The 17,317-nt window shown below is 44.2% G+C and overlaps 1 protein-coding gene across 3 annotated transcripts in view; it reads left to right on the top strand.

Annotated features, from left to right (window-relative positions):
- FYB1 (FYN binding protein 1) overlaps positions 1–17,317 on the top strand; it is an 838,597-nt gene that overhangs the window by 601,347 nt on the left and 219,933 nt on the right. For all 3 annotated transcript variants that reach the window (XM_069627166.1, XM_069627167.1, XM_069627165.1), the window contains exon 8: positions 2,421–2,577. In XM_069627166.1, the coding sequence (XP_069483267.1) occupies positions 2,421–2,577 (157 nt within the window). The remainder of the gene's footprint in view (positions 1–2,420; positions 2,578–17,317) is intronic.

Genomic DNA, 17,317 nt, shown 5'->3' with positions numbered 1-17,317 from the left:
GCAATTCAATCCTCACCTGTGCTCCTTTATTTAAGAGTGTGGTGTTACACTCATCCGCCAGAGCAATTCAATCCTCACCTGTGCTCCTTTATTTAAGAGTGTGGTGTTACACTCATCCGCCAGAGCAATTCAATCCTCACCTGTGCTCCTTTAGTTAAGAGTGTGGTGTTACACTCATCCGCCAGAGCAATTCAATCCTCACCTGTGCTCCTTTATTTAAGAGTGTGGTGTTACACTCATCCGCCAGAGCAATTCAATCCTCACCTGTGCTCCTTTATTTAAGAGTGTGGTGTTACACTCATCCGCCAGAGCAATTCAATCCCCACCTGTGCTCCTTTATTTAAGAGTGTGGTGTTACACTCATCCGCCAGAGCAATTCAATCCTCACCTCTGCTCCTTTATTTAAGAGTGTGGTGTTACACTCATCCGCCAGAGCAATTCAATCCTCACCTGTGCTCCTTTATTTAAGAGTGTGGTGTTACACTCATCCGCCATTCGCATAGAGTCAATGCTTATAAAGTTCTCTCAATCTCATTGCTTCCATGCTAACTTGAGTCTGGTCTTCTGAGTCAACAAGAGGCTATTAGGGCCTCATTACAAATTAAGCAGTGCGGGTAAAATGCGGCAGTATTGCCGTATACTGCTGGATTACCGCACACCCCAACTATAAGGTTGGCGGAAATCTGGAGGGTTCACCTCCAGCCATGAGCTGGAGGTAAATCTGCCAACATTCTGTCCGATTTTGGTGGAATTACCGCTGTGGTAAATCTGCCAAAATCCTCCATGGTGCCCTATGGACTCCAATTAATGGGGACTAACACGGCCTACCGCCACTTGTAATCCGGCAGTAATACTGGCAGACCAAGTGGCGGTAACAGTACTACAGTTTGGTGGCATCTCGTCCGATTCACCGTAGAGATACCACCAAAAGTATAATGAGGTTCTATGTATCTTACACCCAGAGATACCAGAAACACGTTTTTTACGCTTTGCCTAAAATGCATAATGACAGTATTAGTCCCACGGGAAGACCAATTGTCACACTCTGTGGTTCTTTGTTGGAACCAAGTGGTAAATATAAGGACTTGTTTCTACAACCGTTAGCTCAGCAGACAAGATCATTTCTGTTTTTGGCTATTAGGTGGCACTACCTATAAACCAAACCTGCTGCATTAGATTACAGCTCAGGAGAAAGGGCATATGAGGAGGGGCACAAAGCTTGTAGGTGTTGTTTAGTTATTTGCCCACCCATTGACTGCCCAACGCCATGCTAATCCATATGGCCATTCCCACCCAGCGCCTGCCTCCCCCCCACCAACGACACCTCCTCATGGGTCCCTTTGAGCTAGCTCTTTCACGCCTTACCATCAAATGTTGTGCTTGAAGTGCCTGCCAGTGTTTTTTCATAGCAGCCTCCTGAGCATTAATGACTTCATCAGAGTTGTAAACCCACTACTGGTGTGATAAACCTTTCTTAACCACCCGATTTATAAGCAGAATGCTTGTCGTTCACCGAATTCCTTTTAAAAACAATCATTGGCAAAGAGAACTGTTTTGGTTTGAGTATAAGTCTGGCACATGCCTAGACAAAAGCCAAAATTGATGGCATTGCCAATGCTTGTTGAAGGATACTATGGATGTGATCAAAATGATTGAAGGTTGGTCTAGCATTTGTGTGCAAAAATGTGATTAGCTATTTTCATGTGTATGTAAAGAATTGTATTCTGGGGACTTGTGTTTGCGTTTGCTCTAACCTTCAGACAGGTTTAATACCGATTGCAGGAATTGGGCCTGATTCATGGAAGTGTTTTATAATGGCGCAATCCCATAGGAAAACGTTCCATGAATCGGGCCCATTGTCTTTTTGGATTGATTTTGTATAGCGCGCTTAATACCTGAGCGCGGATCCGCGATTCGAATCTTTGTTGTTCTGCATGGTTTTGCTTCCACGACCAGCACGTTGCCCCTGTGCTAACTTCCGTTCACCGGTCGAAGGTGTTATCTGTAACACTTATTATGTGTACAATTTTTACATTTCAATTACATATTATGAGATACGGAACACAAAGTTTCATGAACATGGTACAAGTTTGCCAGGTATCAATTCAGGAAAAAAGACATCATTATGCAGTTCTGTTTATAATGGAAGAGGCGCGTGACAGAAGAACCAAGGTCTGATTCTAGTCACCATATAGATGGGAACATGCGCTTACATATATTATTTCATGTATGCTTATGTGGTCAGAGCTTGTAAACTGTCCCTAATGAACACAGTAATAACACCTGGTTCAGAAAAGTCAATAGATGCTTACAAGTGGAACTATACAACAAGCATATATATATATATATATATATATATATATATATATATATATATATATGTACGCATGATATATTGCGATTTCTCATCCTCTGCTCAGTTGGTTGGACCGATCGAAGTCCTGCATCAAGTCAAGGCCTGCATTGACTGCAAAGGTGGGAAGAACGAGCTCAGCTTCAAACTAGGCGATGCCCTCGAGGTTATCCGCCTGTCTGACAATCCGGAAGGGAAATGGCTGGCGCGGATAAAAGACAATTGTGAGTTTCAAGTTTACCTTTAAATAATGTTTGACTGCACCTAAAAAATCGTTCAGTATTTTCTGCCTTTTCTATGAACATTGCCTCCGTCCTTCTGGTCACTTCATAGTGCAAGCCCGGTGTGAGATGAGTGAAAGGTGTCCATGGGAATGCAAGCTCAGGGGATAATGATTGTGATGCCTGCCAGCTACGTGTGCTATCCTTAACCCCTTAAATGCTGAGCTCTTTGAAATTCTATTAGGACTTAAGGATAGTCTTTCTCTCCACTTAATGATCTTCCAGCATTTCATGGGGTCTTCTTCCTTGTCGACGTAGACTGGAAGGGAGTTCCGTAGGTTTGCTCCTACACACATAGGCCCTTATCATGTTATGCTATTTGTCGTTTATACTAAACACATCACCACCATTAAGTCCGCATAGAGGCGAATTTGACCCCACCCAGGATGGCCACCACACTGCGGTCTGTGGGGTGAAAAGGAAATAGGGACAAGGAGAGCAGGAAACGGGAAGTGTGGTCAAACACAGAGTCAAAAGCATACAGACTTATCTCACAACACATTGGGGTATGAAAACATTATAGTGAGTTATAGTCGTGGTTGAGATGAATGTATTGTTTTTACAGTTTTGATCAGAAGAACATTTAATCAAAAGAAGGGATGAGTGCTTCCCTTATTTGCTTGCCAGCACATAATCGTTCACTTATTCCCTATGTGATGGCCACCAATGGCCAGGTTCTATGGACAGGAACGCTGGAAGGATCTACATGTACTCCTAAATGAGGGTGGCTTTTGGTCTGTGGCTCCACTGGGAGCAAGGCACTGGACCGGGCTGCCTGGAAATCCTTGAGGCCTTCTAGGAGCTATATGGGGATCGTAATCCTGGTGTGGGTGTTTGGATTCCTCTTGGCCCGAGGCTGCGCTCGTCTGGAAATTAGACTGCATAATCCTGATTTGTCTAACCTGCTATGCCTGGGCTGCAGTTTCCTCGTCCTGTTCATAGAGAGCAGCGGTGTACGCATGGGTTCAGAAATGTTGCAGAGTCTACATTAGACAATGAGGCCATTTTCTTGGAATGAATGCCACTAACATATATTATTTATTTGGGGGGGTGGAGTGATACATGTCACCCCCAACCATCCCACTGCTTACCAATCCTTGTCAGCCTAGGAAAAAGCAACCTGCCATTCAAAATAAATATAAAAAGCCTGACATAATAGAGCATGACCTAACACGACATACCATAACATGCTCGAATAGCACAACCACTGCTATGCCCAGAAATTGAAGGGGGGAGGAGGGGTGGATGGAGGAACATACACACCGATAAAACAAAATAGATGAAACTCTTTTTAAAAGAAAAAATGGCCTTCAGTAACAATCGCAATTTGGAAGGAAGAATTAAAATAAAACAATGGGCTGGAGAGAAGTGGGAGTACAACAGGAGTGTGTGGGTGTGTTTGGGGCGTGGTGGTAACACCCCTATCAATGCAAACAGATGATGTATGTTAAAAAATCAATAGGGGTACAAATTATAAGGTCCCCACTCTTCTTCAAATGTATGACTGCAAACCGGCTGGATTACCTTAAAACCTGCCAAAATACAAATGAATTTCCTTCAAAGCAGACTCCCAGCAGCAGGATGTTATATGAGAAGATATATATATTTATATAGTTTGTTAACTTTTAAAACAGGCTGTTAGACAGAATGTCTTCAGACATGACTTCAGGGTGTGAGAAAGACCAATACACAAGTATACAACCTGGTTCTCCTCAAGACCACCTCACTTTCCTTGTGGTAAATGTAGCAGAGCTGCCAAGTCTAAACTCTCAGGAGGAGAGTAGGACAGTTAAATGTGTGTTATAACACTTTATATCTTTCATTAGTGGGGACAGTGGTCAGTCAGGAAACTCGAGTTGCAGGATGTATTCACAGATACATGGAGTGCAGGATTATCCATTCGGCCAAGTAGGCCCCGGCCTATGGGCCCCCCTCCGTTTACGGGCCCGCAACAATGGATCAAAATAAAACGGTGCAGAAAATTAAGGAGATCATTTGCAAAGGACCGGGGGTCAACATTTCGACTGCCTAGGGGCCTCCACAGGGTTTAATCCGGCACTGTATACATGCCGAGTTCCGTGCATCTGCTTCACAAGTGCCCCACGCCACCTTTTCTGCATGTCCACCTGGGAAGACCACATGCAGGTGCTAAGGGCTCTTCTGAAAACAAATTATGAAATGTAAAGCATACAGAAGGATCCCTGAAGCCTCATTCTACTTTGCTGTCCCTTTCCCTTGTTGATGTTGTCATGGTAGGTATCAACATTGGAAGCAGACTTTATAAGGTCCACACGGCTTTAGGGATGTTTCTTTAAGTTTTGTTTTTCCTTTTTCTCTTTCAAAAGAACCCGTAACATCCATGCTTGGGACCCTCGCTTCGCTTGGACTTAACTTGGGTGTCAGGCCATGGCAAGGTCGTTCCACCAGTCCAGTAATATCATCTCAGTAAGGGAATGGCCACACAATTTTTAAGTGAAAATATATCTCTCCTACACTGCAATACACAAAGCAATGCACATTTACAAAATGTAACTTTAGGAAACAGAGTTAGGGTCATTGGGAGAGTTAATAGTGAACCGAGGCCTCTGAGTACCAGAATTGACCAAGTGGGCTTAGAGTGTGCCAAATAAAATGTGCATTCTGCAGGGTATAAACTTTGCCTAGAGTGTTCAGTGCTCAAAGTCAATAGGTTATCGCGGAGCACACGAAGTTCGCTAAGTTTTGCAGTCCTGCACCAGAGTCTGCCTTTCAGCTTGTCTATTGTGGGAGGACCCACATAAGCCCAGCAGTATTTCGCGGAGCGGAACGCGGAGCACGCAAAGTTCGCTCAGTTTTGCAGTCCTGCAGTCCATGCAGGCAAATACAGGGAGCAGGAGCCCCTGTCCCCGACTTTCGGGGGAGTGACTTGCATCAACATCTTAATCCGGAACCGTTAGAACCATTGGAACCGCCAAGAATTCTCCAGAGCAATTCTAAGCTATTGCCTCAAGGCGACCGGAGATCGCCGGTGAAAAGAGGTAAGAACCTAGTGCCCTCCACCTCAGACGTTAAACCTGTGGAAGCTACGACACCTGCTATGCAATCCCGCCACAAGGGAGTGGGAGGGAGGAGAGCAGACAAACTCACCAGTATGGACACGGAGGAGGATATCGCCGAGATGGGGTCGGCTCCCTCTCAGGCGGCTGCCGCCACCCCGCGCAACATCATAGATGCCGTGGAGCTAGCACAGGACCGGAGCGCCGCTGGGGCGAGAGGTTTGCCAGCTCAGCCTGCCGGAGGGTAGACTGGCCTGGACCTTGCCCTGGTCTTGTGTACTAGCAAGCGCGGGGGCGTACTGAGACGTGCAATGATTTGGAGTCTAGAGAAAGTCTCCACCCGGGAAAACCGGGAAACATTTCCATAGACGTGGCTTCCCACACGTTGCCTTCATCGATCAAGGAAGGGGCAATGGCAATGAGCATAGCCCCAGGGGGCAAATAGGAACTCAAGTGAACTCAGCCGGACCTCAAGTTGTAATACAAAGATAACATCGGAAGGCTCTGTAGATCCTAGGCCCGGGGAGAACAATGTAGTGGATACAGTGGCAACAGAAAAGCCAGTGACTTTAACTGGGGCATTAATCCACACAAATATGGATATATACACGGCGGCAGACCGGAATGCAGCCTTAAATGGCCATATGGTGGCAGTAAGCCCTAGTCAATCAATGACGGAACAATTAAATTATGCGCCGACAAGGACATTAGAGGAAAATTCGAGCATGGAGACTAGTGCTGTGCTCACAGAATCCACGAATAAGGAAATTAACCACGACCTGGGGGACTGGGTGGACATATGCCCCTCTGTACGTGAAACCTCCAAAGGTTCAAAAAAGAACACTAAGCCAAGTTGTACAAAACGACAATACACTAAGAATCAAAGGGGAAAGACAATAATCCCAAGTGGGCCTGAAATTCAAAACCGCCAAGATGATGGAGCATTGAGGCACAATCAGAAAACAGAAAAACACAGGTACCAAAGAAATAAATAAATCCAATCGTGTGGCAGCTAAAAAAAACCTGAATCAGGGACTCGCATGCTCCCGAAACCTCTATTCTCAAATGCCCTGTTTAACTTTTTCAAGACACAACAGAAAAAACGAAAACTAAAGTCAGATGATGAGATCTCTGATGCCAACATTTTGGAAGTGATCGAGGGTTCGTTCCCAGCCTCCCAGCAATAAAAGCCAGGAAAAGGGAAACAGATATTGAAATTACAACAAGACACAGTGAAAAGGGACCAAGACCAGTTGACAAGCTGGCTATCAGCCCGAGGAACAACAAATCCAATGAACTGAATTTAAGTGAAATATGCCAGCTAAACCCTCCAACCCCTAAAGAAAAGGATACCCAGATTCAAAAACAGATTGAACAAAAAGCAATACCTACTGAACCTAAAAATCTAAACAAAGACTCCAGGGAAATAAACAGCATAATGGGTACACCAAGGGAAACGGATGTCTCATCAAAGATGTCCCCGAAAACTAATGAAAATCAGTATCAAGCGCAGCCAGGACTAGAGAAGGTCCTGCCTCGACCGAAATCTGATAATAGGAAAAACACCATCATTATAGGGACACCGACCCAAAGTGCTGACTTTTCGCCTAGGATTGAAATAACATCTGAAACCCGGCACCAAGAACAGATAGAACAAGAAGAGATCTTTTTTCAACCTAAACTCACAGAGTCACATGATAAACAACATCTACCACCACGCAAGACCCCAAGAAAGGAACAAGTGGAGCAACAAGAGTCCCATGTAACTTTAGGACACAATTTGAGACCTGAAAATCAGGTGGGCAACAGAGCAAACATGGAGCCACAGAGATACCAAGAACGTGTTCCAGGTTCAAGGGTTCAAATGAGCCACCAATCATGGACAAAAAATCATCTCCAACATACAGAAAGAGGAGAAAAACTGACAAAGCCAGCTAAGGACGGAACAACACTAAACTTAAACGTCTCTAGAACATTTCTTGACCCCTCGGAAACATCTGCAGCCACAGTTGGGAGCTCAACCCTCGAAACTTCAACACAACAAGTCGATAGCTGCCCCAGCAGGGACTGTCAGAACACTCTGGCTAAATATAGAAGACATAGTGAAATTGTGGCCGACTCTCAAAGACCACCACCAAATCAAAAACCGGACATGACTACAATCATGGCGGCACTTACGATTGCCCTTGCACCATTTTTCAAATTTTTTGAAACATTCAGTGACTCGACTAAAGATAATTCAACGATACTATGCAAGATTCAATCTAAGCTTGACTTCTTAGAGGGGTACATCACAGCCGTAGAGGGGAAAAGCCGCAAACAGGTGACGATGTGGGAGGAGAAATGGGCCAGTTTGGAGACTGAAAGAAAAGAAGCTGCACTCGAAAAAAAGATCGTCAAAAAGTGCATAGACAGAGCATGCCAGACAATTGCGAAGAAGGAGATAGGAGAGATGGAACTAATTTTCAGCAAACAAAAACTGAAAAACCCAAGTGATTCTCTTCTACCGCAAATCCAGAACATCAGCCTGGGCACAAAAACATCACTACCAGCGACAAATCAAAAGAAAAAAAGTGGCTCTACGACTGGCAAGTGAAACCACTGTCGGTCAAATAAACAAAAATAAAACAGAGACTTCAGAATAAAAAAAGGAAGAAGAAATAATCAATTCAACACAAAGCCCTACAAAGCCAAACCACACAATCGGAGCCACGGCAATAAGTCAGCAACTGACAGAAAAGTCACCCAGAATGCGAGCCCACTGATGGATTTATCAGTGCACCACGAAACAGATGTACGAGGAGAAAAGCCCATGGGTCCAGAGGGATCCACAGAGGAACATAACTCCGTCCTTGAGAGTAGGGGGGAAACAAATGATGACAAGGCGACAGGCAAAACAGTACCAACACTTTTAGAGGACAAAGACATGTTGCGAAACAAGGCTGAACCTAGTCGCGGATCAACTCTATTGAAGCAAAGACCACAGCGGCGCTACGAGGAAAAAACAAGTAGAAGACACGAGTGGGAGATCAGAGAAAAAACATATAAATTACAGACAGAGAAATCCAAGAACCTGCTCACCCGCCATAAAGATGCAAGAGTGTTCAAATTAGAGCAAATGTCGTGCAAAAGCAAATACATCGTGCTGAACAGAAAAACGGTATTACATATACTAAGTACAATACACTGCCTGCAGCATCTGAGGACACAAGATTTCATACTAATAGAACCCTACCATCGAGACCAAAAGGCAAAGACCTATCTACACATCAAAGGACAGGCATTAAAAGGCGTGCCGGATGAATCACATAAGGACTTAAAACAAGCAGGATTTACCCTGATGGAACTATGCTTACCTAAGACAGTTCTAAAGGCGCAGCCCACAAAGGAAAGTGGTGAACATAAATGGCACTACATATCCAAAAAAAAAGACCTACATAACAGGAAAAGACAAGTTCCTAGCTACCATACGGAAACCGAAAGCCACCGGCACTATGAGTGGGAAAAACGCGAAGCAAGGATCGAGAGACATAGGTGGACAGAGCCTGAACCTAGAGAAGAACGAAAGGAAGAGCGCTCGGGGAACGGGGGTCAGTCCTGTGATAGAAGGGAACGATACAGAGTCAAAACCCCCACACAGCCACAGATGACCCGGACCAATAGAGAAACATCAGAAAAGGAGTGTAGAAAAGAAAAAGATTGGGAAATGAAGAACGCAGATAGTCGAGAAGCTAGAACATCAAAGGGCCAATGGAATTGGCTAAAAGCAATGTTAAATCCACACAGCGATAAATAGCAATCACCAGGAGGTGGGATCAGGAATCTACCCCCTCCGACTATCCACCAAGCAACAGCACCGCAAAGATTTCTCTCTATGGCCTCGTGGAACACGAGAGGCCACCGGCATCTGACGAACCCCGAAAATCAAGATCTGGAGTCTTTCGACATCTTATGTCTCCAGGAGCACTGGCTAACAGAAAAACCATCCTTAGACAGATTTGAGATAGCCTTCTCCCCAGCATCAAAAAGGCCTGTTTGGCCGGCCTTCCTCAGGGCTCCTGATAGCAATAAAGTTGGGCTCAGGAATTCATAGTATAAAAACTACAACGGAGTCATATGGCATACTGGCAGTCTTAGCGACATGGACCCAGGAAGAGGCCAGGGGAAAGGGAAGGGAAAAAGCAAAAATAGCCCTTATAACAACATACTGGAACCCAGAAAAAACAACTACAACAGATTTCTGTAACCAAGTAGCAAAAACAATCGAAGATATTATCGTGGAAGACCCCCTAGCACACATAATAATCTGTGGAGACCTAAATGCAAAATGTAGTAGTGAAAAGGAGTCAACTGTGCTGAAGAGGACGAAATCCCCAGGGGAAGACAGCAGAACAACCCGGATGAGGCTTATGAAATCGAGAAATCTCCACAAAGTGGCAGTATTGAAATCTTGGAATGTTAAGACACCCACATGGGAAAGGGGTGAATCCAGTGCCAATATTGACTATTTCTTCATCTCCCGTAGTCTATTGGCTTGTATAGAAGACTATTCGGTGACTAAAACTCAAGAAAGCGACCACAATCTTTTGGCTATACAATGGAAATCGCTACGACCTGCGACTAACTACTATAGTAACTCGATTGAGTCGAATAATCAACAAACCCGCATTCGTCTCACTGCTGCGAACATAGAATGTATCACCAAAAAGTATAAAACAGGCGTTCAGTCACGAGGAGATAAGATGCAAAGCCCGGATTACTTACCTTTCTTATTAGAGTACAGGATGAATACGAAGGGAAAAAATCTAAAGGCACTACAAAATACTCACACATATGACAGAGTGGTCGTAGAAAGAAAGAGAACGTTGAGAAAATTGAAGAGACAAATCAAAAAAGATAACTCGCCAACGGCATGCAATACATGGAAACAGGAAAACTCAAAATATAATTCTTGGGTGCGAGGCCATAGACACGAAATGTACCAAAAAGACGCAGAGGAAATTCTTCGATCACTAAGTACAAAAAAAACTGGTGATTTTTGGGCGCTTATCAAAAAATCTGATAAGAAGGTGGAAAACCAAATCGCAAACACAGTGAGCGAAAACGCGTGGGTTACATTTTTTGAAAACCTGTTTAGGGCTCTACCACAACAAATATCGACGGCCGAAAGACCAGCTGTAACCACATGGATCGATATATCGTCAATGGATGACATAAAGAGCGTCATACTCAAATTGAAGAAATCAAGAGCACCTGGCCCCGATGGCCTAAGCAATATTGACTTAAAACAGAACCCTGGGAAATGGGCCGCCTTCGTTAGTATCATCTATAACCAGTGCAGACAGACAAGAGCCATCCCAACGTCTTGGGTAAAAGCGGTGGTGGTTCCAATCTTTAAACGAGGGAACAGAGAAGATCCGAGCAACTATAGACCCATCACCTTACTCGATATAATAGGTAAAATCTTTGCGACCCTTCTTCTGACACACTTTCGAAATTAGGCCAGATTATCCCCGGCCAACGACCCTTTTCAAATGGGATTTCTAAAGAAAGGGAGCACATCAGTGAACATCTTAGTTCTCAATCTGATAAAAGCCAAGGTCCAGCAAGGGGAACCTACCGTGTTCTTGGTTTTCGTGGATCTGTCCCAGGCCTTTGACAGAGTTGATAGTGGAACAAATTGAAAAAATTGAATTGCCCGAGGGAACTGCTGGACCCTGTGATGGCCTTACATACAAACACCAAGCTAAGAGTTTGTTTAAACAACCAAGGCCTTCTGTCTAGAGAGATACAGGCGGAGCGAGGAGTGAAGCAAGGCTGCCCACTGGCCCCAGCGTTGTTTATTGCTTTCTTGGGGGATCTTAAAGAATCAGAAGAATCAGTCAGAGCTTTCCCACCCAAGTTGGGAAAGGTAAATATACCGCGCCTACTGTACGCAGACGACTTGATATTATTAGACCAAACCCAAATCGGCCTGCAACGCCAACTTACCAACTTGGCGCAATACATGGACGTGAATAACCTAAAAATAAACAAATCAAAAACGAAAATAGTGATCCTTGGAAAAAGTGCCAAGAAGACTCAGGCTGGCTACAATTGGGCTTTGGATAAAGTCGAAATTGAAGTGGTCCCAAGCTTTAAATATCTAGGAGTCCATATCAATCACTCGACGAAGGAAGCAACAATGCAAAGTGCTTTATGGGAAAAAACGAAAAACCTTGCTGCCCAAATGAAAATCGTTGACAGAAAATATGGAAAATTCTCACTAGTTCCACTGATAGAATTCTACAAAGGGAAGGTTGTGCCAACTCTAACCTATGGCATGGGAGCAACCCTGAGCATGCCAAACGACATCTGGTGGAAACTAGAGAGCCACATTTGGAAAACGGTCCTAGGACCTCCCAACGCAATCTCAATGGACCTCATCAGAAGAGACCTGGGTCTACTCTCTCTGGAAGCGACAGTGGCGCAAAATGCAATGCAACTATTTAGAAATACTCTCATACCGGACAGCCCGCCTATCTATAAGATCATAGCCACTGAAATAACAAACCGTCGGTGGTCAGTGATAATGTCGAATGCAATAATGTCGACAGTCAAAATGTCGAAAAATAATGTCGAATTTTTTCTACATTTTTTCGAATTTTTAGAAAAAAATAAATAAATATATATAATTAAAATGTGTTGAATATGAGGGGTGAGAGGGTGGTGGGGGGGTGGCAGGGGGGTGTTTGGTGAGGGGGGTTGGGGGGACCCCCCCTCGTAAATGATATTTTCCTTGTTTATTAATTTATTGAATGAATAAATAAATAAATAAATATAATTAAAATGTGTTGAATATGAGGGGGGAGAGGGTGGTGGGGGGTGGGGGGTGGCAGGGGGGTGTTTGGTGAGGGGGGTTGGGGGGGACCCCCCCTCGTAAATGATATTTTCCTTGTTTATTTATTTATTGAATAAATAAATAAATATATATATAATTAAAATGTGTTGAGTATGAGGGGTGAGTGGGTGGTGGGGGGGTGGGGGGGTGACAGGGGGGTGTTGGGTGAGGGGGGTTGGGGGGACTCTACTTGTTTATGTATTTATTGATAGTGCTAAATGACACATTTTTTTCGACATTTCTTTTTCTAAAAATTGACTCTTTTCATTATATGTATAGGTTTTCGACATTATTGTTTTCGACATTTTTTTTTCGACATTTTTGTAAGTCGACATTTTTTTTTCGACATTATCACTATAAACCCAAACCGTCATCTAGTCATCTTAAATAAATGGACGGACAAACTCAGAGAAAAGCTTATCGAGATCGCGTGTACTCAAGAGGATCTAAAAACGAATTCAGTAACAGTAAAATCTAAACTCGAGGCCCAAGATTGGATAGAGACTCTGTAAAAAGCCCAAGCTAATAAACTGACCAAAGATCTTCCACCAAATTTCAAAAGGTTGAAGGAACCCATGGCATATTGTATCAAATTTCCAAATAAACATCTAAGGAAACTGTTTATGAGAGCACGTTTCAACCTCCTCCCGACACGTGAAATCCAGGCTATCAGGATGCAAACAAATGATAAAGCCTGTCGTCTTTGTACCCAACCAACCAAACCAGAAACAATAAAACATCTTCTGCTACAATGCCTAGAGTTAGGAAATTCAAGAGCCACATATCTGACCAGCCTGCGCACAGACCATTCGGGATTGTTAGAAGAAGCAGACCCAACATGGTGGAATAGGTTGATGTCAGGAGAGAAAACGAAATGGACCATAGCGACTGTTAAAATTCTGGAAAGCGCTTTTGAACCGATCGCCGTACGAACTTCTACAGCGATCAACTGTCAGGACCCTTGCGTGGGCTGAACACTTTAACTGGGAACAGCTGGCTGTTTGTGGTCTTCGATCCCCAGTCCCTGTTTGGTGTTTTGCTTTTGCATCCGTTTCTGTTTTGTGTTGTGCGCTTATTGTCGCTATATTCCGCCCCTTCTGTTTATCTGGTATCCTTATGACACGTATCTCTGTCTTCCATTCTACTCCCTCGCCTTCTCCTGTACTGTTCAATTGTTTTGTTTTCCCGTATTATGTGGCTCTTTTAAGATGACTAGCAACAGTTTTGTAAAGATTGCAAAAGCAATTATACACAAAGTAAGTAAATAAAATAAAAAATAAATAGGTAATCACTCACAGCTAAGAAAAAGCCACCACAAGCAATCCAAATGTTTTGGTAAAGTTAGAAAACCCAAAGTTCATCAGTCAACGTTTTACTGGTAAATATTCTTTTTCTATCGGTAGCATACCTTTCGTCATCTGGTGCTCTTGCCTCTTCCTCCAAGGCTTCACTGGGCAAACAGCATCATTTGGGAGCATAGGCGTCTTGGAGTCTTATAACCCAGATTGTCCCACCGGGTCAAGGGAATAGATCCCTCTTAAAGTTCCATCTGTTTGTTTGACAGGGCAGGAATTTGCAGGTCTGGTGAGTGTGATCTTGGGCAGATTGCCATAGCTGAACTTCCATGGTCCTCTGTGGTTTTAAAGTTCTTCTCAAGGCATTGGATTGGAAATCACTAAGGAAAAAGTCAAATGAAACAGTACATCAATAGCAAACATGTCATGGAGCTCATGCCAGAGCCACAGCTTAATGCTTGAAACACTTGTGTTTAGGCGCGTTATAAATGTCATATCATATCATATCATAACCTTACATGGGCTGGTTGAAATTCTAATACCTTTCCATCTGTTTACAAGTTGATTATTGCATGCAGAATTTACTAAATTTACTAAATGTAGAGTATAAAGAAATCCATATGCAGAATTTGGAAAATATCACATATAGAAAACTATACCTCATTATTACTTTGAAAAAGCCAGAAAACAGCCCAAAAATACCTCCAAAACTTTACCCCATCAAAAAGTAGTGATAGTGGCCTCCAGACATGCCAACCAGTTGCAGTTTACAATATGGTCGTAAACTGCTGGATCATACACATACTGGAAGGAAAAAGCAGGATATCCTCCCACTACACAAGCTGGTGACTGTTCAGCACGTCTGTTCCGCAGGGACATTCCAACATACACCTGGACTGCTGCATGGAATGTTACATCCGGTCTTCTCTGGGCTCTGATCAAGGACCTGGATACCTTCTTGCCCATGCTCATAATTGTGTCTCCGTCCCCACCACACAGGCTGACATCATAAGGGCCAAAGTCAACTTCTTTGCCACCACAGGCTTTCCATATGTGCTGGGGAAACTGGGCTTCTCCAGGATTCCCTTCGTTCCCCCCCAGGCAAGTGAGCAGGTTTTCAAGAGCTGAAACTAACATCTCTCTCTCAATTTTGAGATGACATGAAAAGTCACTCACTGCTCTGCCAGCTTCCTTGGATCGTCCCTTGACTCAATTATCCTGGGCATCAGCTCCCTGCTCAGGTTCACAAAGTCACACATCAGGAGCAGTTCCATTACATACAACTCCGACACTGATCTCGCATAGGGAGGTTAAAGCAGCAGGAGCTAGACACCCGATAGAACTGGAAATATCTATGAGGGAGGGAGCGATCCAAAATAGGGTATCTAGAACCTACCGGTTATTAGATATAGCGGGCCTGGAGGACAAACTGCTATACATAGAGAAATATGAATAGAGATCTCTGTGGAAGTGTGGGAGGCATTGAGGTGTTCCCAAATCAAAGAGTCAGCATATAAATTATGATTTTGATGGTATTTTAACGCCGCAGAGGCTCCACAATATTCATGCTCATTAATCACCTTTATGCTGGAGGAACTGTGAGGAGGTAGGGAATTTGTTTCACATGTGGTGGTCCTGCCTTAAGGCAAGAGTTGTCTTCAAAGAGATCCAGGGACACATCAAGTACTTTTTAGGGGTGCAACTGCCTCTTGTGCTAATTGTGATTCTCCTGGGGTTATTGGAGCAGGGAGTCTATGCAGCAAGAGGGACACAAGCAGTCTAGATTACTCACCTGCTTACTGCTGCTAGAATGGTTTTGGTGCACCAATGAAAAGTGGCCGAAAGGCCAGCGGTGGCTCTATGGTGCGTGAAGATATGGGATGCAATGGTTATGGAAAAGATAGGTGCACTAGTAGATGGGTCCTACCAGAAATTTCTGAAGGTGTGGCTTCTGTTCCACGAATGGGTAAGGGATAGGGAGTATCATTATTAGAGACCCTCTATACTAAAGCCTTTTTCAGTACTGTAAAGAAAGCAGGTGTAGAACACAGCTATGATTGTATGAAGGGAATAGCCCATGCCACACTGTTTGTTATCTGTTTTGGGTTATGATTTTTCTATTGTTAAAAATCTGGTGTATGTACTGACCTGGCAGGGTCAACAGTTATTTGGCGAGACTCTTGTATACATGTATGACCAGTAATGATTGATTGTTGTTTTATGTCTGATCATCCACCAATAGAGAAAGTTTAAAAAAGAAAATGCTTGCTTTCCCCAACCTATCCCTTGGCTTCCATCTCTAGGCCCCTCCCCCGACAGCTCCGACTTTGGTGAAGAACCTCACATGTATACTGGACTCAAATCTATCCCTCTCCGAACACCTAAACTCCGATCCTGAACCTGCTTTTTCCACCTCTGCATCCTGAGGCGAATCTTCCTGTACTTCACCCACCCACATCGAATCTCTGCCATCCTCACCATCATCCTCTCCCTCTTAGATTATGCAAACTGCCTTTATCTAGGCACATCAGCGTTTCAATTTAGGACACTCCAAGGAATCCAAAACGCTGTGGCCCGTCTGCTCATTGGCCTCGCACCTAGAGAACACATCAGAGAGCGAGACTGAGAATCCTACTCTGGCTCCCTATTGATGGACAGACTACCTTTAAAACCAAGTGCATTACTCACCGTGCTATCCACAACACCGGTTCCGAATTCCTCCAAGATAAACTCATATGCTACCAACCCTCCAGGAACCTCAAATCTGGGGCTGCACTTCTCATAATCCCCCATTGCAACTTCACCATCTGGAACTCTCTCCCTCTCCACATCTGCTGCATTGACAACCACCTTGCATTCAGAAAGGCCCTAAAAACCTGGCTTCTCCCTTCCTCTTCCTGAATCCCCCTTCTGCATTATCCCTGACTGCTCCGTGCACACAAGCACTGGCCCAGGCTCACCAAAACACAGACAGTTCACATTACAGCGGATGCCGGCTGCTTTCGGGGCTGCCCAGTGTGATGAACTCAATCTAGTTAACTCCTCCCTTGCCCCCAGGACCTCCAACACTCTAACTGGTGCACCATGGGCTTCACGCTCGTCCCCTAGTGGCAACAACCCCCAGATTAACAACGTAACATTCAACTTCAAGCAGTCCGAAATCTCCATAGATTGTCCTCGATATGAAACCCAGGTCCTACTTGGGAGATAGATGTCCAGCCAACAATCTTAAAGGTTCACTCGAACTACTGGTCCCCTGGATCACCAAACTGGTCAACCTCTCCTTTAGCGAAGGCAGGGTCCCACATTGTCTTAGTGAGGCATGGATCATACTGCTCCTCAAAAAGAGCAACTTGGACCCAGCTGAAGCAAAAAACTACGGCCTATTACAAATGTGCCCTTTCTTCTTAAAATCATGGACATGGAGTGGCATATCTACAGCTCCAGGACTTTATTGAAGAAAACAGCATCTT

This window comes from Ambystoma mexicanum, chromosome 6p, assembly GCF_040938575.1.
Source record: "Ambystoma mexicanum isolate Mex_15411 chromosome 6p, UKY_AmexF1_1, whole genome shotgun sequence".
Lineage (NCBI taxonomy): Eukaryota > Metazoa > Chordata > Amphibia > Caudata > Ambystomatidae > Ambystoma > Ambystoma mexicanum.
This window is presented reverse-complemented; position numbering and strand designations above follow the sequence as displayed.